General features: G+C 39.6%; 1 protein-coding gene across 4 annotated transcripts in view; it reads right to left on the bottom strand.

Moving 5' to 3' along the window:
* The window catches only part of LOC148405645 (copine-8), a 62,315-nt gene that overhangs the window by 4,217 nt on the left and 35,598 nt on the right, over positions 1-22,500 (bottom strand). The window contains exons 10-21 of one of the 4 annotated variants that reach the window (XR_015864170.1): positions 20,358-20,399; positions 19,178-19,253; positions 18,074-18,127; positions 17,928-17,989; positions 11,106-11,152; positions 9,797-9,978; positions 9,606-9,733; positions 8,109-8,211; positions 6,098-6,155; positions 5,948-6,021; positions 4,596-5,434; positions 1,056-2,930 (exon numbers count right to left, since the gene is read on the bottom strand). Coding sequence is in view for 1 of the 4 variants with exons in the window: in XM_088406245.1 (XP_088262371.1) it covers positions 5,246-5,434; positions 5,948-6,021; positions 6,098-6,155; positions 8,109-8,211; positions 9,606-9,733; positions 9,797-9,978; positions 11,106-11,152; positions 17,928-17,989; positions 18,074-18,127; positions 19,178-19,253; positions 20,358-20,399 (1,015 nt within the window). In the remaining 3 variants the exon portion in view is untranslated. Of the gene's footprint in view, positions 1-1,055; positions 5,435-5,947; positions 6,022-6,097; positions 6,156-8,108; positions 8,212-9,605; positions 9,734-9,796; positions 9,979-11,105; positions 11,153-17,927; positions 17,990-18,073; positions 18,128-19,177; positions 19,254-20,357; positions 20,400-22,500 lie in introns of those variants that run through there. The other 3 variants (XR_015864169.1, XR_015864171.1, XM_088406245.1) reach the window with 3 other exon arrangements.

The raw sequence follows: 22,500 nt of genomic DNA, 5'->3' as shown, positions 1-22,500 counted from the left end.
TATATATATATATATATATATATATATATATATATATATATCGGTGCTGGTATCGAAATCATTCATGCATAGTGTATGACGTAATCAGATGAATTCCATCTGCGGCGAAAGTTTGATGGCAACTGACAAGTGGCATGATGGTGCTGGATTGGATTGGCTGATTAAAATCCCACCGTGACACCGTCGGCCATTTTTTTTTTCCAATTTCCAGTGGAGGCAACGTCAGATATTACACCATGCGCAAAGATTGCGTAAACTGTGAATTTATCAGCGGTCCATCCATCTGTTGGCACCACGGCGGTGGAGAAAAACATAAACAGCGGCGTAATGCTAATGAGGTTAGCATGTAAATAGCTGCCTACTTTCTCACACGATGAAAATTAGCGCCGATTTTCTTGCCGATTCTATGGATGCCTGCACGCCATATGCTCTTTTAAAACAGTAATAAATAATAAAATTCTGATCAAATACGTTTTTTTAATGGAGAGTAGCTGACACCCTTGATGAGTGCTTATCTAATACTAAGCCCATTGAGCGCTGTAGTGATAACTGTGACCACTGGAGGGCGGTGTTGACATATAAAAACAGATATTACATACTTGCAATTCTAAGCAATGGAAATCAGTTTACAAGTTTACATAGGTGTAAATGAAAAAAAAGATATTAAAAAAAACTTTTTATAAAAAAAACAATTAGAAAAGCCCAAGTGCTGAGATCAACGCATTTAATTTTGCAATTTCTGGATCATCAGCGTCTGACTCATCTCCCGAGTGCCCGCTGAGTCATTGTGAGCCCAATCAACCTCCGACGGATAAACGCAAGAGTAGTTTGGCTAATTTTTGTCTGGCGGGGGGCATTAGCATTCGCGCTAATTGACTCTTGAAGCAGGCGTCGATCTCCGCTTTTTCATATGAATATTTATTGAAAAATCCATACTTCAATACAGAAATAGTCATCTATCATATATAATAAGACAATCAGTATTCAGCCATGCTTTCTCTGATTATTAATTACGGGTAAATCACCCCCCCCCCCCCCCCCCCCCCCCCGGAAAAAAAAGTGCAAATAAATCACAATATAACACTGACACAAAATCATTTCTCAAGGCATTACACAATTTCCAGAAAAATCAGTTAAGGCCATTTTTGTACAATTATTTTTCATATATACTTGAAAACACACGGTTGTATTGAAATGAAAAAAAGAAAAAAAAGAATTGGTGCATCATTTGTAAAATTGTACATGCAAACATAGTGCACATTTTTGAGAAGATATTACGAGCATAACAATATAGTATTTGGATAGCTTTTTTTTTCTTTTTTTTTTTAGTAAACAAAGATCTTTGCGTTTTCTATTCAAATACTTGTAGAAAGGCAATACACACTCACATACACACACACAAAAAGTTGAGATATATATGAAATTAAAAAAATAAAAGCCTTGAAATGTTTGCTGTATAAACAATTTGATTTAAACAAGATTTTGTGTAATCTAATATCAAATTTCTTGTAAAAGTATTTTTAGTTTTATAATATCGGGCCTGTACCAGCAGCAAAGTATTTAGCATTAATTATTTTTATATTTTTTGTTTTGGATCTGATTCGTTCGGCCAATAATTCTCACTAATTATCATGCGCGTCCATATCGAACCCAAGAAAGGAAAAACAATTTAGAAATAAATTCTTGACGTTCCAATTCATTTGCTCGTAATTTGTAAAGAAAATTCATCGATTTGCTGACAATCCTTATAAAACCTACAGAAAATTCCGATAACTATTTGCAAGAGTTGCTAAACAATTTAGCAAGGGCTGATGTTCCAATTTATTTGCTTTTAGTTTGAAAATATATCCAGTCACACGGCAAAAGCAGTAATCATTAATTAATCATTAATCTAGATTTGCTGACAATGTGCGTCCTTGTTTAAAAAAAAAATTAAAAAAAATAGCTGGGGTGCCGTTAACACAAGTTTGCAAGAAAAACTTGATGTTCCAATTCATTTCCTCTCAAAGCAATAAATTAGATTTACTGAAATCTTTAAAAAAAAGCTAAAAAAAAATAAGACAAAACATTTCGCATGAGTCACCAACACAATTTAGCAATAAAAGCTTGATGTTCCAATTCATTTGCTCTTACTTTGAAAGTAAAATTAGTGTTACTGTCATATTGCAGAGCATTAATTTAGATAGCTGTCAATGAGCATCCTTGTAAAACCAAAAAGAAAAGAAAAAAAAAAATTTGCTATGACAATTTTGTAATAAATGCTTGATGTTCCAATTCATTTGTTGTTAATTTTAAAAAAAAGTGTTCCTGTCACATTGCAAAGCAATAAATTAGATTTGCTGACATCCTTCAGAAAAAATTGAGACAAAAAATTTCGCAAAGGATCCGCAAACACAATTTAGCAATAAACACCTGATGTTCCAATTAATACGCTCTTAATTTGAAAACCAAACCAAAACAAAACAAAAATGTCGCGTTCCGTGTCCTTTAAACCTCGAGGACACTCGTCCGTTGTTACTACATTCTTGTCAAATTACACAAAATATGGAGGTTCAGGAATTTTGTCTCTTTGTATAAAAATATGAAATTTGATGCTTGGACTTTATAGCTTATTTTGGCACTTCCTGCATCAGTTTCACGTGATTTCCTGCTTTCAATTTGCTTTGGCGAGTGCTGTTCTAACCGATGTGCTACAAAAACTTTGGAGCACAGTCATACTGGCCGAGCAAGGTGTCAACAAGAAGCTGGGTAGGTAAAAAAATCAAATCAAATCAAACTCCGGTCTTCCCACCCGTGCCAATAAAATAAATTCCACACCGAATCCCCCCTGCGGCCGATCAAAACCAGATGGGTTTAGCGGGGGTTTTACCGAGCGCCGTAATGAGCTCCTTGGTTCTGACCTGCCGTCCTAATGATGTGTCCAGCTAGGCCTTCAACGCCATGGGTGACCAACACACACACACACACACACACACACACACACACACACACACACACACACACACACACACACACACAAAACCCACACGCACACACACGTCAACGTGTCAGCCGTGTTGGCGCTGCTACAAGAGAAAAGCAAGTCACAATTTGGCACGAGTTGACACTATTTGCTACCATTTCATAATCAATAAAAATCCATGTGTGATCGTTAGCTAGATATGTTGTATTGGTCCCACTGTGTCATACATCCAACCGCATGCTTCAAAAATCCATTTGGAACACCGGCTTGTAATAATTATATCAATAAATATGTGTACTTTTTCAATGGGATGAAATTAACGTCACGTGAATGGAGAACGCAAGCTAAAGTTGCATTCTTAAACGCGTTAATATTTTCACATAATCCATACGCTACTCAATCACGTCACAATCAAGAACTTCAAAAAGAAAATAATGTTGATTTTCTTTGCGTTTTTGACCACTGGGCTCTTTAAGCTCAAACGACGTTTGAGAGCAGCTGCTGTCGTTTTGGACATGAGAAGTGACGTTAAAGACGATACAAAAACACACGCGCGCGCACACACACACATATAGAAACCCCCGAGCATGTGGGCATCAGTGCCAAGGCCGAGAAAAGACAGAGAGCAACTGTGTTTCCATTCATTCCGAAAACAACACACACATATGAAAGCAAAAGTTGCAAAATATTTTTCCATTGGCAATCATGCACATAGTAGCTTTTGAAAGGCAAAAAAAACCCCTAATATATATATATATATATATATATATATATATATATATGCAGCAAAAGTATAAATCTTTAACTGTGCTTGGAAAAAAAAGAGTAAAGCTCTATTTTTCTAGCTATATATTAATACATTACAATTCCATCTTGGAAAAGTAACAACATGTGACTGGTTACTAATGTTTTTAAAAATATTCATTTGTTATTGCGAAAATTCCGACTTTTTTTTATTTATGAATGTTTTTCACTTGTTGGATCATTTGGAGACCTGGTAGTTATGTTTGTAAGTATTACCATGAACTTTATTCTAATTACAACAGTTTTTGTCTTTAAAATATTATTTTATATTATTGTTTTTCACAACTATTCCAACTCACTTTTTTCTTTTACTTCTCAGAGAATTTAAGCTGGAGGCAAGTATTTGTTGAAACTGGAAAAAAATAAAAGCCAAGGAAGGAAAGCACGCTTTGGGCATTTGACTCAGGTTGTTTTTTTGTCTCCAGTCTCTCTTATTGATAGCTCTGATGGATAAAGATGTAATTTTGTTGTTTTTTTTGGTAATATACATGTTAATCGGCGTTAGTATATTGAACGATCCCCAAGAGAACTGCAGTCAAAAAAAGAAATCACGCTATCCGTTTTTTAAGGCCAGAATTCACCATTCTGTCGTCCATTTTTCCAGATACATATTCCTATTAAAAAATAATCAACGATGCCATGGAATTAACCAAAGAGGTATAATCGTGTTTAAAAGGCAAACCTTAAGGTACGTGTCCTACAGTGTATATTGGCGACTTGAGCGCAAATGGATGGAAACACAGCAGAGAGGGGGAAAGTTTCCGAGGAAGACCGACAGACAGAGAGAAAACGGGGACCTCTGTATCGCAGCGCGGACACTTGGGCTCACCTCCAGACGGACTGTTTGGAAGAGGTAGTGCGAGGCGGCTATACGCATGCACGTGGTCCAGGCTACACTCATGCAAAAAGGGTTCCCAAACATCAAGGGAGCTCGGTACGGTACCGGGGGGGGCTACCGGGACCTGCGCTGCTGCGGATGCTACCTGACGCACGTCAGGAGAAGAGAGAGCGAGAGAGAGAGAGACAACATCACAAGTTTGAGATTGAAAATATCAAAAGTATGAACAGTAAAAATCCTTACTGTAAACAGTGAGTTAGTTTGAGAGCCAAAGTGGGGCAAAGAGCTTCGTTATTTACAGCTGAAATGACAGTTAGGGAACATTCTTTTCTTTTTTTTAAATTCCAAAGAAACCTGCTGCTGCTTCTTCACTTGTCAACAATCAGCTTTTTTTCCAGGCTTAAAAAATAAAAAAAAAATACAAACACACAAAGTAAAAACTCCAGGCAGTGACAGGAATGTTCAACAGTGGAAGTAAACAGATCGGGCCTCAATGGGGTTCCCCCCCCCCCCCGCCCTCAAAGTCCACTCTCCTGGCCCGGCATGCAGCTTGTTCCAGAACACGAGAACGACCACCGGCATCCACGACACACGGGCGCTGAGAGCGGCTTCGAAAACAACCAAAAAAAAAACTTTTTTCCTCATATTTGTGTTTGTAGGGGCTGTCCCGGAGGCGTGTAAGGAGGCGGGGCGGGCGCCGGTTTGATACCGCGGGTCCTCATGTAGGAGAGGAACTGATCCGGTATCTCGGCCAAGACGTCTTTGGCCAGACGGGCCATGCTCAGGATGTGATTCCCCGTCCGGTCAATGTAGTCTCGGAACGGGACGAACTGGGAAGGAGAAAAAAATGGACGTTTGTTATATTTATATCTTGATCTTTGAGACCATACGTCATAGTTTTGTTTGGGAAATTTGTCGAACAAATTTGAGACAAAACGCCATAGCTTTGTTTGGGAAATTTGTCTCACAAATTTGAGACGATACGCCATAGTTTTGTTTAAGAAATTTGTCTAACAAAACTAGTAATACGGGTATTTAGTATCCAATAACAGACTAAAGAGTACTAAGGACATATCAATCATTACTACTTGTAATTATTTTGAAATTATTTCCTTTTTCACTTTTCGATAAAAGGAATGAAAGTTGGGCGGCACAGTGGAAGATTCTCCGGCTTTCCTGTGTGGAGTTTGCATGGTCTCCCCGTGCCTGTTTCCCCGATGTGCGGTTTAATTGGAACAGGAATTGCTTTTTATACAATTGAAAATGCTAGCGTTTAGCATGTAATAAATCTTGTAATAAATCACGTCAATAAATTCTTGAGGATTGAGACGAGGACGACATACCTGCACGATATCTCTCTCCGCGTATCTTCCCCGGGAGGAAATTCGAACCTCATCCCCGTCCAATTCAATCATGGCTGATGAAGGGAAAAAAAAAATGAATAAATGAAAATCCGAGGTTTGTCGGTGGAAGATTTGAACTAGTTTTCTTACCGTCAAATTCGGCAGGTCCGACCCCCACGATGATGATGGACATGGGCAGACAAGACGCCTGTCGGAATGGACAGCAGCGATAAATCCCAACGGGGAGACATGTGGACAAGTGGACGCATGGGTGTGGATCTCGAGAGTGTGTGTTGAGACATTTGAGGGAATCGCAATGCGAAAAAACTATGAGTCCCAACACAAATGTTTAGTCACAAAAATTGCGCAATCAAAACGACAAAGTCTGTTTCAGTTTTACTTTGAGTGTTTGTTTCGTTTCAACATGTATGTTTTGTTCCTCTTCTTGAGCTTCTGAAGCCTTTCGTTTTCGCTTCTTTACTTTCTGGCTCGTTGTTACCTTATTGTGTATTATGTGTATTATTTGACTAACAAAAAATAAAAATAAAACATTTACTTTGTTTTGGGCTTAAAGATAGCCCTTTTTTAGAAGGGGGAGTTGAAATAAAAAAGACAGAGCAATTTTTCTGTGAAATAAATTTGAACGGTTGAAAAATTTGGCCCACAACTTGATAATAGGGAATAAATTAAATGATTACACATTTCAAAAACTTGCAAATAAATGTGTTCTTAACGACCAACCATATGTTTTCAATATAATGGTCTAGTTATCATTAAATTATATTACATGGGGGGTATGGACAATGATAAATGCAGCACCTCCTGCTGTACATAATAAAAAAATGGTCTAACTCTTACACATTGTCCCTGTAAGTTTGCACGGAGGAAAATCTAATCCCAAGTGGGCCAGACCAATAATACTAACTTCAAATGTATTCTTATTTTTTAATACTATCCAAAGTAAAACGAGTGCAACGTCAGTATTAATCATAAAATATTGACATTACTATTAAACATAAAAAAATTCCCGTTTTTCACTTATGAAAAATTCAGCTCATTTTGATACTTTACAAAAATCGTCTCGCGGGCCGGCTTGATCTCATTTGTGGGCCAGAATCGGCCCGCGGGCCGTACGTTTGAGAACGGGAGTCATTTTGGACCCTGAAGCCAAAAATAACAAATGGCCAGTGACCTCGGGCTCCGGCGCAGTAGATGATCTTATTTTTTCGTTGCTCCACTGTAAAGGTCACCTGCTAGCAACGCTCGGCGCTCCCAAGACAAAGACTTGCTTGAGAAAAGATATTTTTTTTTCCTCCTACTTGTATATTCCCTCTGAGAGGATGGACAGAGGGCGACATCAAAAATAAAGAGAAGAAAAACAGAAGAGGGGCACGGGCCTGGAAGCACCGCCCATTGCATCATTTATGTTTGCGCGGCAAATAACAGCGCTTCAAGGGAGCCTAATATGATTTATATGTAAAAGCAAGCCTAGATGAGTTGTAAATATATTCATAGGAGTCACGGCCCAAGTGGAAAACGTAGACACGGAAACCCGAGCCGACGGAGCTCATTTCCATTGACGTTGCGCGATTCTTCAGACTTCAGCACGGCGGAAGCCACGCAAATGGCGTTCGCACTTGGATGCGCGCCGGCATTACCTTCGCGAAATGTGATTTGACTGCGACTGGATGCAACGCTGAATTGCTCAAATTCTGAATTTGCATATAGGTAAAGATACCATCAGGGCTGCGTCATTTATTTGATTATATGTAGTCGTGAAAGGTTTGCATCTTCGCGAGAGGGCTTCTTTGTGTTGTGATTTCCTTTTCAAACGAAGAACAAATTGATTGGAACATGAAGTAACTTCTCACTAAATAATCTTCTCGTGATGTTTACTTCCCATAGACATTCTAATTAGTGACAGAGGTCTATGGAAGATGAGCCAGAAAAAAAAGATCTATCTTCTGCATGTGCTCGATAAAATACATCTAGCCATACCTCTACATACAAACTAGTTCCAAATTTGATTAAATCAGATATTAATGGCATTGTTATATTTGGTTTTTCTTCCAAAAATGCTTTGGATTTGGATTTTTTTTTTTTTAGCGAAAAAGAAAGAAAACATCTTCTTCCCAGGCCCCAGTACAAAATCGGTTCTTACATTGACAATGGACTCCTTGGTCTGGGCCATGTCCGAGATGACGCCGTCCGTGATGATGAGCAGAACAAAGTACTGCGACCCATCCTTCACAGACGCCGCATACCTGTCAAAAAAAAAGACAAGTAAAAAGACACACACATTTGCATGTGTTCCCACCACATGTCGATGCAATCTAGGAGGCTTTTATTTTGAAGTTTTCCCAAATTATTGCTATCACATCACAGCGCTTCCACCATTAACGTATCGTATTCAATCACTGATTAAAAAATGCTACACTGTCATTGGACGATCTGGCACAATCCTACACAAGCGGCTAATGACGGTGGCGCTTGTAATGGTGCATTCAAATGCAGTCAGGTTTTTCAAACTCATAAATAAACACAATTAATGAACGCATTTAAAAGAAAAATAGAGTAAATAATGTGATACAAATATTGTTTAATAAAAATGGTGTTTCAGTCCCTGGGACTATAATAATATACAATAATCCAGTCACTAATGGGCAAAAATGTGCCAAAAAAAAAAATAAAAAATAATAAAAATAATTAATAAAAAAAAAGTGGTTAATTCCATTCAATCTGAAAAATGTACTTGCACGCCTAGTATTGTTGACAAGGTATTAGGAAGTAAAGGACGTATAAATCTGGCACATGATGAAATTATCACAGGTAGTCTTGATAATCTCCTGACACAGCCTATTCATTTGAGTCCATTAGTCTCAGCAGGACAGCAAAGTGAATTACATTCGCCAAACATGAGATGTCCTCTTGCGAGGACACTAGGTCTTGGTAGACTAGCTCCAAAGAATCAAAATACAGACCAAAACAAAAATGACTATTGGAGGGTGTATGTATCATGAGTGGAACCACAAAATTCAAAATTCAAGAGTTCACTTCCCTGAGCAGACTTAGATTCCACACGATAGAGCAAATAACAAAGTAGGCAATAAAAACGTGATACTTAAGCACTAATAACGAATAGACTCACATTCTGAACATAAGCTATTTATATCTACTGCCACCTAGTGGTAGAGCATTGCTGTGCATTGCTGCAACAAATAAAAGTATATATATATATATATATATATATATATATATATATATATATATATATACATATATATATATATATATATATATATATATATATATATTAATAAATGGGTATGAGTGATATTTCCTTAATCGTACTGTTGCCAGCGTGTTGCATTCCGATACCTTCAGAAATGCAAAGTAAAGTAATTATTCGCTTTTCTCGTCGGGGTGATTGCGTGTCTTGCCTGCGGCAAAAACGATGCTTTCAGTTATAAACAAATGTGTAATCAAAAAAACGTCCCCTCTGCGTGTGTGAGGCGGCGTTTTTTTTTTTTTTTTCTTCTCATTTCTCACTTGCCTTCGCTACCTGGCAACACTTCCTGCAAAGAGCTTATTACAGAAAACCCGCGGGGACACGACGAAGGAAAAGCACTCGGCGTTCCTTTTCGCTTGAGTACAGTACCTGGCTACATGGTTAACCACGGGGGAGAAGTTGGTGGGTCCGTACAGTTGGACCGATTTCAGGCTCTGGTAGTAGGCTTCCATCACGCCGTCTATTCCCGCACAGTAAGGGTTCTGAGGGTTCCCGTTCTAGAGAAAAAAAAAAGCGATTGAGCTCTTGTTTGCGCTAGTTTTCGTTTGATTTGTTCCCACCAAAGCAAACTCGTGGGAGATCCGCCCGTCCGGCGGCAGCTTGGCGCCGAAGCCCAGCGCGGGGAACATTTTGTCGCTGTCGTAGTCTTGGATGATCTCCCCGACCGCCTTGAGGGCCATGGCGTAGGCGTTCAGCTGGTAGGGGCTCATGTAGTGGAGCGAGGTGGGCTGGGCGGGGTTACCTAAAGAGGTAGTCACAACCGGGCATGGAATTTTCCTCCAAATTCAGCTGCTTATACTTCTTTCTTAATCTAACAATGGGGCATTTAAACGGAGCCGAATTGGAGATTTTTCAGGTTCATGCTATGAAAATGGCCCCTGCTCATCCCTTGTTTTTTCTTTTCTTATCTAAGATGTCGGAGAGCTGCACACGATCCTAGTTCGCTCAACAAGCCGCCTCGTTCACAAAAATTAGACGGCAATTGTCGTGAAACAGGAGCGAGCATGGCTTAATTACATCGAAAAATGTAATATACAGTGGACCCCTGTGTTACAGCGTCCCTGACTTGGAATAGTGAGTTTAATCCCCTCTTTATGCTATTTTCCCGGTTTTGCGACAAAAACAACTGTCATGACCCTTGGCTGTATTTGTGTTGTTTCGTCTCCATCTGCAGGTAATTGCACTTATTTACTATTGCCGTCTAACTGCTTCCATGAAACGCGTGACTACAATGCCGGTCTGGCATCGGTCGACGTTTCCTCACGGAGATGCTGGTCCGCTATTGGTCGGCCTCACTCGTTTCAAAATGGCGGAAAGGTAAAGCTTTGTTCGATTGATTGCAAGTGGTTACAAAGGCGTATTTATAGTGCATTTTACTCACGTTACCATGAGTCCCAAGATTACAAGTTAAAGAGACAAGTAAGAAGATGATTTATATGGAAACACAGCTGGAGATAATCAAGAAAATCCAAAGCTAGCCTAGCCTAGGCTACCCTTACTAGGGAATATCGCCACTGATATATGTTGAATCCTTTCTATATTTTTTATTGTTGATGTTTTCTGATTGTAAACATGAATATTATATATACGTAACACTTAATATACTATTTTGGTACCAATCTTTAATATGTATGTACAACTGTAAACGCGGAACGAATTAATCTCGTAACACTGGGGCTCACCGTGTCTGTCTGTCTGTCTGTCTGTCTCTCTCTGTCTCTCTCTCTCTCTCTCTCTCTCTCTCTCTCTATATATATATATATATATATATATATATATATATATATAATATATATATATATATATATATATATATATATATATATATATATATATATATACACACACACAGTATATAAATGTTCTCACCATTGGATGCTGTGAAGTCAATGGCCACTGTGAAGTTAATCTGCGTCCTTGAAAGAGAAAGAAAGGGAGAATATTCATTAATCAACAAGAGTCTCCCATTTCTCAGCATGCAAACAAAAGTCTTGATCTGCTGACTAGGTCAGGGTCCCCGTTCTGCAGTTTTAGCGGCTAATAGGAGGACTGGGACTTAAGAAATTTGTGCCCGCATTGTCTAAACGTGTTAACCTGCGGGGAGTGGATGTGGTCAGCCTGTCGCCGCTTTTTCACACCAAGCCCCCCCCCCCCCCACTTCACTGCCACTCAAGCGCTCATGTCATCCCGCGGTTGGAAGCAGCCGGCAGCTTCATCCTATTTGTCACCTCAGCGGGCCAGAAAAAGCGGGGGCTCTACAAGCTATCAATCGTGGTGACTGGACACTCATTGGTCCGGAGGGGCGAGTCAGAGATGGACAGCGATGGGGAGAAAATTGGCCTTGGGGGGAACATGATTCTCTCCTGTTTCCTTTTTCAATACAGATTTCCGTCACGTCGCGATTCAATTTGTGAATGGGATGCAAAATTAAAACACGTCAAAGTTCATGTCATCACCACTTAGTTCTAACCAAATAAGTGCCTTTCCGAGAAAGATGGACCCCGAAATGGTCAATACTTCAGGATGGTTTCAGAACCAATGAACGACAATTGCGACGAAACCTGCCGAGAATAATCATCAAAATAAAGAAATAAACGCCTTTGTGTTTGTTAAATTACAATTACGCCGCGTCAGAAAAATCGTTCGAGCCTAAAAACAGGCTGATTCGATATTGCGCCCCGCAACAAGTGGCGCAAAGTCGCCTACTGGTGCGTGAGCAGGTAACATAAAAGATTTCTGGAGACAACGTCTGAATGTCAAACTCTTCTCGAGGCGACGATTGTAGTGTAGGGGACCATAGGGGCTTTTTCAACAAAAGTGGGACATAATTACACACAACATTTCACTCAAGCAAAGAATAAAGCCTTTGCATGCTTGGAACACCTGCGGCGCCCGATGGATGGGCAGGCCCTATTGCGGTTGCTAGGCAACAGCCATCAGCAAAAGTGGCCAGTTTCATCCGTAAGGAGGAGCGTTTACCTTAGCTGTCTTTAATTACGACTCCCAAGCCCAGTCCTGCTTTGCTAACGTCGGCAGCAGCCCCTAAGCGTTTAACGTAACGCAGTGCTTCAATTATTTTTGGCAAAGCCCCCCCCCAGGAATTGGAAAATATTATGGTCTTAGTCAGGGGTATAAACCCTACATCTATTCCCAAGTGGGCAGAACCAATAAAATCATGGTATTTATTTAAATGACTTTAAAATGAAAACTTTTTTTAATACTGTCCAAAATAGTAGATATTCACTAATCATAAAACATTAATATTACTAGTAATGTTTAAAAAAAAAACATTAAAAATTTTTTAAAAAAATTATATATATATATATATATATATATATATATATATATATATATATATATATATATATATATATATAAAACCATTTCGCGGGCCAGAACCATCCTGCAGGCAATATTTTTGACACCCCTGATCTCGGTCCTTCAAAACGCCATCCATCCATTTTCTAGGCCACTTATCCTCACAAGGGTAGCAGGCTTGCTGGTGCCTATCCCATCTGATTTAGGACAGTAGACAGGGGACACCCCGGACTGGTTGCCAGCCAATCACAGGGCACACAGAGACAAACAACCACTCACACACCCAATCACACCTAACACAATTTAGGGTGTCCACTCCACATGTTTTTGAGGGGTGGGATGAGGCACCCACGCAGGCTCGGGGAGAACATGCAAACTCAACACAGGAGGTTGGACCCAGCTGGATTTGAAATCAGGTTCCTTAACTGTGAGGCGGATGTTTTAACACCTCAACTACTGAGCCGCCACCTTTAAAACTCCAGCACAGATTTTGACAATGAGAGCGCCACTGCACCCCCTGGTGCACCGGATGTGCAATTACACTTCACAGGGCAAAATTGGACCCTTAAAAAAATGTAAATGTCCGCTTTTTGCTGTAATTATTAACCCCATCAATTTTCTGTCTGTTTTTTCTTTCGGGAGTTTTCCTCGCCATGTCACATGATCAACCGATACGACCTTGGCAGTCGACAGGTCAACCGCGATCTGCTGAAGATACGCAATGAGATGTTTGACGGGAAAATCTAATTTGACTTGACAGCTTGCATCTGAGTCGCTTTTGAAATTACGCCCCGCCACAAATCTTTGTTCTGCCGCTGGATGTCTGCTCCTCTTACAAATGACATCTCCTCACAATGTCTTCAATACGAGCGCCGTTTCCTCCTGCTTCTATTCTGGTTTCAATACTCAATTCAGCAGGCAAAATAAGGGGGAGACAATATCTGTCAGCGTGAGTGACGGCGCAGCCATCAAAGGCGCAACTCCCAATGAAAGATATGGCCAACAACTGTTCATTTTCATCCGAGACCTGCTGAATAGAAGCTCCTTTGTGGGGGAACCATGGGTGGTTCCAACGCTTTGAAAAGAACGATGCTCCGGATCGAGATACCCCCCCCCCTCCCGAAATCAGTCATTTATGCTAATGCAGCCAGCCGATCATGCTCCTAATTAGGTCCAAATGAGCAATTAGCTGATTGGCTTGACGCGCTGTAAAGAGCTGCCAATCAGAGAAGTGAGCAGTGGGGGGAAAAGAAGAAGAAGAAAATAAGAGAGAAAGCAGCATGAAGATGAGACAGAAGGGAATTCGAAAATAGACGCGCTCTGGGGATTTGAGGGCACGGCTTGAGTGATTTCTCGGTATTTGTGTATGCAAGCGTGGGCATGTTTGTGTGAACAAGTCGGCCCATTATGCCACTGCCAAGTGCAACCGGACCATTACGGTCCATTTAGGTCTCAAACAGTGATACGGCGCTTGGCACTTTATTGGGCCGCCCCGGGCTGCCAGGACTGACTGGCAAAAAAAAAAAAAAAAAAAAAAAAAAAAAAAAAAAAAAATCTCGATAAACGATGAGCCCAAGGAGCACATTTCTCCATTAGGAGTTTGGAGGACGGACGGCGACGGCGCGCACGTGCGCGGATGAAATGAGCAGCGACTTGCTCGGTGACATTCGCTCGCCGCATCCCCGCCACGTGATTCGCTGCCTTATTGATTTCTTTTCAGCGCTTCAATTGGAGGAAATCAACAATATAGTTGGCCATGACGCAGGTTCATCTTTTTTAATTTACTTATTTATATTTTTGCAGGGTAGCTTTGCAATTTTTTGGTCCAATGTAAGCCAAAAGACGACGTTTTGTTTTATTGTTTAAAGGGACACTGTGTGAGATTTTCATTAAAAAGGAATAAAATAAATGATTAGACATTTCAAAAACTTGTAAATAAATGTGTTTTTAACAACTAACTGTATGTTTTAAATATAATAATTGGTTTAGTTATTAAATTATTACATGGGAGAGTCTGCCACAACATAGCTACGGCTAGCTATGGTTCAGAGGTCATTTGTGGCCCGCCGTCGATTTTCCAGGGGCCCTTGAATGATATAAAAATTATATGACCAGCAACCCCATTAGCTGCAAGTGTAAAAAAAATCACCATGTCAAAAGGAAGTCACTTTTTTTTATGTAAACAATGGATTCCTTTTTTTCATTTTTTTTTTTTTTTTAACAAGCTATTGACCAATCTAAACGTTAACGTTCACAATGCAATGAATGCTAATGATCGAACAATCTTGCCACACATCCTGAAAAGGTACAAGGACACAAAGACGCTATTTCCAACTAAAATAGTACCAACGTTTCTCTTTGTAACACCTTGCGAATGTGTCAACGTCTCTGATTAGTGAGCATATCACATTAAAAATTGACTAAGATCCGAAATTAAACACTGCTGTAAATTAGATCATCATCTTAGTTACTGTATTTTCCGCACTATAAGGCGGACCTAAAAGCCTTCATTTTTTTTACAAAGCTGAAGGTGCGCCTTATAATCAGGTGGGCCTTATATATGGATCAATATTGAAACTGGAATTCGTAGGTGGGGAATGAACTGATAAAATAAGATTTACCTTTTTCTTTTGTGTGTTTACAGTTGAACAAGGTTCATATTGGCGTTGCGTTATGTTATTGAGAGTTTAGAGTTATTATTTGAGATATTATTGTTATTACTTTGAGTATTCCGATATTGTGATTGAAAAAGTTTTAAAATGTCATTGAGGGTGCGCTTTGTAATCCAGTGCGCCTTATAAATGGAAAACATTTGAAAATGTGTCATTTATTGAGGGTGTGCCTTATAATCCGGTGCGCCTTATATATAGAAAAAGCTTAAAAATGTCAACTGGGGGTGCGCCTTATAATCCGGTGCGCCTTATATATGGAAAAGGCTAAAAATGTCATTGATGATGCGCCTTATAATCCGGTGCGCCTTATATATGGAAAAAAACTAAAAATGTCATTGGGGCTGCGCTTTATAATCCGGTGCGCCTTATATATGGAAAAAAACTAAAAATGTCATTGGGGCTGCGCTTTATAATCCGGTGCGCCTTATATATGGAAAGGTTTTAAAATATGTCATTAATTGGGGGTGTGCCTTATAATCTGGTGTGCCTTATATATGGAAAAAGCTTAAAAATGACATTGAGGGTGCGCCTTATAATCCGGTGTGCCTTATATATGAAAAAGGTTTTAGAATGTGTCATTAATTGGGGGTGCGCCTTATAATCCGGTGCGCCTTATATATGGAAAAATTTTTAGAATATGTCATTAATTGGGGGTGCACCTTATAGTCCGGTGCACCTTATAGTGCGGAAAATAATACTCAGTTACTTTAGCGTGGATCTCATCTTGTGTCTTTGAATATTACTTGAAAAAAAGAGAAAGTCTATCATGACTGACAAATAATAATGGTCTCCTCCAAACTTCCAAAATGACATGATCACATGGATTATTGGTAATTATATAGGTCATTAAAAAGAAACAATTCAGCCAAATTATCTTTTTTTTTTTTTTTAAATCAGGTGCTTTCTAAAGGTCACTTAAAGGGTTAAAAATGCACTAAATTTACGCCTTTCCTCCCTTGACATTCTCCTTCACGAGAGCAGTCTCAACGCTCGGGCGCGCGTGGTCATCGCCGCGCGTACGACGGGAACATGTGCACAAGGTCACGTGAGCGCGTCCGATGGCAAAGTACACACGGGGGAAACGTTGCACACTGCCGAGTCGGAGTCCGCTCCACTTTGGCTGGGTCCTTCTGTCTGCTGCTCACATGTGAATAGACGCTAGTCATTGGAGGGATAATTATATTTGGCGGAGTGCAGAATGCAGATGGCATGGCCCGCTTATTGACCCAACAGTATGGTGGCTGACAGAACTGTCGCGTTTGTGGAACGGGTTGATAAAAGCAACTTTTCTTTTCACGTATTCGAAAATGAATTAAGACCTTGATAAATTCTACATCTACACTTAATTCCCTTTAAAATGATATACTACATGGAGGTCGTACAAACCAAAGCCAAATGTCCACTACGGTGGACGCAAATTATGAGACTGGGTCTCTGGATGTGTTGGAACGCAATTTCATATTAGTTTCGATATATTTCCAACACCGTAATAGTTTGAACTCACTTGTCAACACGGAACAAGATTTATACAGTAAAATGTAAACTGTACTTTTCGTATTATAAGCCACAGGTTGTAACATAAGTTTTTTTTACATTTTAGATTTTATTTTTTCAAAGTGCCTTCAAAACAGACTGAAATGAGAGCAGCACAAAAATATTTTCAACACAACACCCACACAATCAAATTCCTAGAATATTGCACCAACATAACTGTAACATGCCTGACCATTTAGTATTGCTGCTTATCCCGTTGGGGAGTGAAATAGCAGTTAAAATGTCTTCTGTCTCCCTTTGTTTACCTGTAGTCTGCCCCCTGGTGTTTAGAAAAAAAACACACAGATAAGCAAGAAAATAGTAGTGGCTTATAGTCCGAAATTCAGGGTGCATGAACATAAATGGTGAAGACTGAAGAGGAACACACTGCAGGCATAGTTTTTGATTTTATTTTTTTAATTGTCATTAGAAAAATAAATATCCTGTGGCGTCACTGTCTCCTTCCTGTATTTGCTAGTGACTACATTACACTCATATTCAGTAAGATGCATCCTGTCACATTTTTAGCTTTAAGGACGGACTTCCACTTTGCGCTTTTTCTGTGCAGTCCTTCAAAGGCATTTGATTATCAAAGTGGATCAGGGCATTCGGCAGAATGGGACTCCTCAAATTTGGACCTGTTACAAGAAAAAAAACATCCATTTAGCTTCCATGCACACTGTCATTTTACAACAATTATAAAAGAAGGATTAAAAAATAGCAAGAGCGGGGGAAAAAAAAAAAAGTCCAAACACCAGCATCTTAACCAACAATAATGTAGAGGACAGAATGGTTTGAACATTAAGACTTAATAAAGAAAAACAAGCAGCTCCCGCAAAGATTTGGACTTCAAAGTTAAACACAACTGAACTCACTTTTTTTTATATATCTTTTGCGCTATGTGACTAAGGCTGCAGTTGCATGCAGATATATGTGAATGTTACTTACCAGAATGCTCAAAAGTCGGCCATCTTCAAACTTCCAGCCGGTCCGTAATCAACGAATCCACGCCAATAAAACTTGTGTCACTATTTGTATTTGTCTTTCCGGCTATTTGAAAAAAGCGCTTGAGTTTTGGTCGAGTTCGGTCAGCCACCATAGCTAGGGTAGAGATACGGAAGGGATACCGCCCCGAAGCATTTCACAGGTATACTTTTTTTTTACCTACCCTCCCTTAATGTAGTCTAGGAAGGTGACCTCGATGTCCACGAGGAAGGACAGCAGTGTTACCTTGCAAAAAAGAGCAAAGATTAGATTCAGTGATGAACGGATGGAAATAAGTGTGGGATTTTTTTTTCAATGGTTTCTGCTTACTGTTCCAGAGTTCAGGTATTTCTTCTTTTTCCCTTTCTTTTTCGGATTTACTACCTGGAAAAGACAAAAAGCTTTCGAATAAAAAAATAAATCTAAATAACGAAATATTTTTTGCAATATATCTCGTCTAAACACAGCATCATAATTAATATGTGCTTGTGAATTTAGCGGTAAAATACATGGTTTTCATCTGTCTCATGGGGCGGCCATTTTGCCAACCAAGAGCACCACCTAGAGGTGTCAAAAGTTTCATGAAGCTTCATTTTTTTTTTTTGATAGCCACCTTGGATTTTGCAAGGCAATATTGATGAGAATATAGAACAAATGACTTTTTTTTGCCACTTGCAGGCCTGTGAAAATGACATCACAGTTGCTCAGGTAACGACCAATCACGGCTTACCTGTTTTTTGGGCTGAGCATAGATGAGGCCTCATGAAACACTTGGTGTTATTTCTTTGCTCCTCTAGATGGCAGCCATGGTTTGAAGATGCAGTGAAAGTTGCCTACAATTTATCTTTAAACCAAGAGCACCACCTAGAGGTGTCAAAAGTTTCATGAAGCTTCATTTTTTTTTTTTGATAGCCACCTTGGATTTTGCAAGGCAATATTGATGAGAATATAGAACAAATGACTTTTTTTTTTAATAAAATTTAAATTTACATTGAAAATGAGTATCAAGCAGGTATATAAAAAAAAAGATAGCCAACATTAAAGCTGTCAATTAATCGACAACTAATCGATTACCAAAATAACGGATTAGTTTAAAAATCATTGAGCCATTGACGAATGTGAAACAATCCCAAATGGGGAAAAATGGTTTTATCGTACACTTGCATTTGCATCCGATTATTCGGATGGAACGATCCATAGAATAATCGATTCGAACAAATAATTCATAGCGACGCCCTTAACTCATTTTAATCTAAAAAAAAAATCAGTGTGACTAAACACCACGGCAAGGTTACAGCGAGGACGGTGGAAAGTTGAAGATTTATGCCTTCCCGCCGAGGCACGACTGAAGGTGACCAGGAAAATGTGGTCGGAACACAAACAGGCGCCGAGCCCGAAAGGTCCCGTTTCATGAAATGCGCCGTTTGTTTTCACCTCGTAGACGTTGAATTGGCTCTGCCCTCTGGATAATTCTCTGTAGCTGGTGCTGAATTCTCCAATAAAGTCATGGCTGTCGAAAAAAAAAAAAAAAACAATAAAACCGATGAAAGCGAGTAGCGCTTGAAAAATAAAAAGGCTCCATCCATAAAAATTAATGCTGCCATTGTATTGTATGTAGGAAAATATTACTATATGGAAAAAACATTAATTGCAGGAAAATCTATTGCCAAGTGGTCAGCACCAATAAAATCATGGTATATATTTATTTAACTTTAAAATAACAACTTCAAATTTTGAATTCTTTTGTTAATACTGTCCAAAATAGAACAGCACAATCAATCATCAAACATTAAATTACTACTAATAAAAAAACTATTCAAGTCTTTCCATTTAGGAGAATTATTTCATATTTTACATTACAAAAATGACCTCGCGGGCCGGATTAAATCCGTTTGCGGGCCAGAACCGGCCCACGGGCCGTATGTTTGACGCACCTGAAACATTTTTTCACCAATTGAATCATTTGATGCTGAAAAGTTGTAATCCCTCCCAAAATTTTCCCTCAAAACTTGCTACAACTTCATTACGCTGACATGATGAAGAAACGAAATAAGACTTTGTCAATTTATTGTCAGCAAGAAAAACTAACCAAAACATACTGCAAAATCTCAACGTTATGATTTAGCATACACGACAAGTAAAAATTTTTTGGAAATTCCGTATTTTCCGCGCTATAAGGCGCACCGGACTATAAGGCGCACCCTCAATTATTGACATATTTTAAAACCTTTTCCATATATAAGGCGCACCGGATTATAGGGCGCACCCTCAATTAATGACATATTATAAAACTTTTTCAATCACAATATAGTAATACTAATATTAATAACTCTAAACCCTGAATAGCATAATAACTCAATGTCAATATGAGCAACCTTGTTCAACTGTAAACACACAAAAAACAGGTAAACTTTACTTTATCTGTTCATTCCACATCTACCGATCTCAATCTCAAAATTGATCCATATATAAGGCGCACCTGATTATAAGGCGCACCCGCAGCTTTTTTTTTAAAAAAAATAAGGCTTTTAGGTGCGCCTTATGGTGCGGAAAATACGGTAAATTGACGTGATTTGCTCTGGGGCCACATAAAATGATTTCTAGCAAATTTTACCTGCCGTCTCTGTCCCAGTCGTAAACCTCCACCTTGATTGTTCTGTTAAAAAAAAAAAAAGAAAATCAAGAGCCTCAATAACAAATGAGCTTTTTTTCCCTTCTTGATCCCGCCGAAAACACTTTACGCGGCGCTTGAGGCAACCGTGGCAAGACAAAAGCCGAACCTCATTAAAACGGCGACGATGTATCATCATGTACGCGCACGATGCTAATTTCTTTTGTCGGCGCCGCGGCAGATCCATCGGGCGGCTTATCTCCATCTCCAAACATCTGCATCCGCCTCCCTGTCACACGCCGGCTTCATATCCAAATGCATCTGTTGGGCTCCCGAGGATATACCGTACGTCTGAAGCTCGCGGAATTATCAAGGTTATCTCGCAATATTTCGCATGCGAGCGCCAGGCGGGGGATGGAAACAAACAAGGATGAAGAGAAAGTAGCGTTATTAAAGGGAAAGCGGGGGTACTTCTAATGGGCCCCCATTTTTGTTCTGACTGTAATCGTCGTTTCCACCAACCAAATTGCATTTAATTGAACCCGGAGCAAAGCCCAAGCATGATTTTCCATAAATCCGGGAGTGGAAAGCCGATGCGGCGCTAATGGTCGCCGGACGAGCGTCGTTATGGGGAGAGAGGTAATAAAGTTAAGGAGACACCACACAGGCCCGAAGACGGATGACCGCTGGCTTCCGTAATCTCTGCCTGGGCATTAAATTAAATTAACTCATTAATTCCTCATTTCAAAGAAAAAAAAAAAAGATTCCAAAACAAAGCAAAATTGTCAAAATTGTGAAATTTTGCGAAACCGGCAGAATGCTCAACCAGGTACCAATAGGTACCAATAACCAGTTAAAGGGCTATTCCACTAGATGCGAGACAGGAACATTCCGGAACCCCGCGCGACACCTGTGCAAAAGAAAACATCCGCCTACCTTATCTACGTCTTTTAATTTCGTTTTGGTTTCGGAGTTAAGGAGGAGAGATTTTTGCACCGGGTCAGCCAAGTAAACGGCAGCGTTTCATTTATTAGCTACAGCGCTATACTGAACTGTAGAAATGCTGAGTTTGGCAAACAAACCATTTTACTTCCTGGTTAGAAAGATTGGCACCATAAAAATTTGTCAATATGCCATATGTAATTTATTCGCGCATAGTTCACTGTGGAAAGTATAAATAGAATAAATATAAACTTGAAAATATTCTGGTTCCAGTATGATACTCGTTTGATTTATGGCTTCCGTAAACAAAGTTAAGCAATTTCGATTCGCGGTAGTCACATGACCAAGAGGTGAGTCGTGATTGGTTGTTGAGCACCGGCGATGACCTATGCTGACAGCAAGTCGAAAAACGTGTTTTTAAAGCTATTAACTCCACAGTCCGTGAAAAAATAACGTAGCTGTTGAATAAATTAGACAAAACACCAACATTTCGCTGCTAAAACTGGCAAAAAAAAATGGACTATTCCTTTCGCATTCCTTTTCTGGTGCGCTGTCTCGGTTTTAAATGTATTTTTCTTTTTGCCGTTTTCGATGAGCGAACACCGGGCGCGTCCCTGCAATTACCGTAACGCGTTTGTGAGTAAAGTGTACCATACAAGAGCTTTAAGACCAGCTCTTAAGCTCTCCAGTGTGTGGGAGCGGTTGCCCACTGTGCATTTGTGCACTTTTGGTTTCCCCAGTAACCCATTGATAAGACCTAGCGTGACTCCGCCGCCAAAATAATCCTATTGTGCCCGCAATTGCTACTGTCAGGTAGACAGAAAAAAGAGGAAAGTGACATTTTTATTGATCTTTTATTTGTTTACAGCCGTCAACGGCATTTAAAGAGTTGATTGATATTCCAAAACATTAATCAGAATGCGACAAGTGTGGAATATTGTAAGGAACATTTTGGAGTAGAATTCCTCTTGGAGGTATCAGCACCACGGACAGTAACTCTCACGGTGTTCACGCCCACACAACACCCTTTGAAAATATTCTTGACAAAGCGCCAGTTAGCACAGACACGCTAAATTACCAAAACCTATTCCGGCCAGCCCTTGCCGATTTACAACCGCGTGTCGTACCAGACTCGCACTTTGAACGTAATTAGAGGCCTTCTTGTCATTAGCGCGAGTGGCGAGAGTGAAAACCTTTTTTTTTT

This window comes from Hippichthys cyanospilos, chromosome 22, assembly GCF_059441005.1.
Source record: "Hippichthys cyanospilos isolate Australia breed blue-spotted pipefish chromosome 22, RoL_Hcya_1.0, whole genome shotgun sequence".
NCBI lineage: Eukaryota > Metazoa > Chordata > Actinopteri > Syngnathiformes > Syngnathidae > Hippichthys > Hippichthys cyanospilos.
The sequence above is the reverse complement of the archived record's forward strand: the minus strand, read 5'-3'. Positions and strand labels throughout refer to the sequence as shown.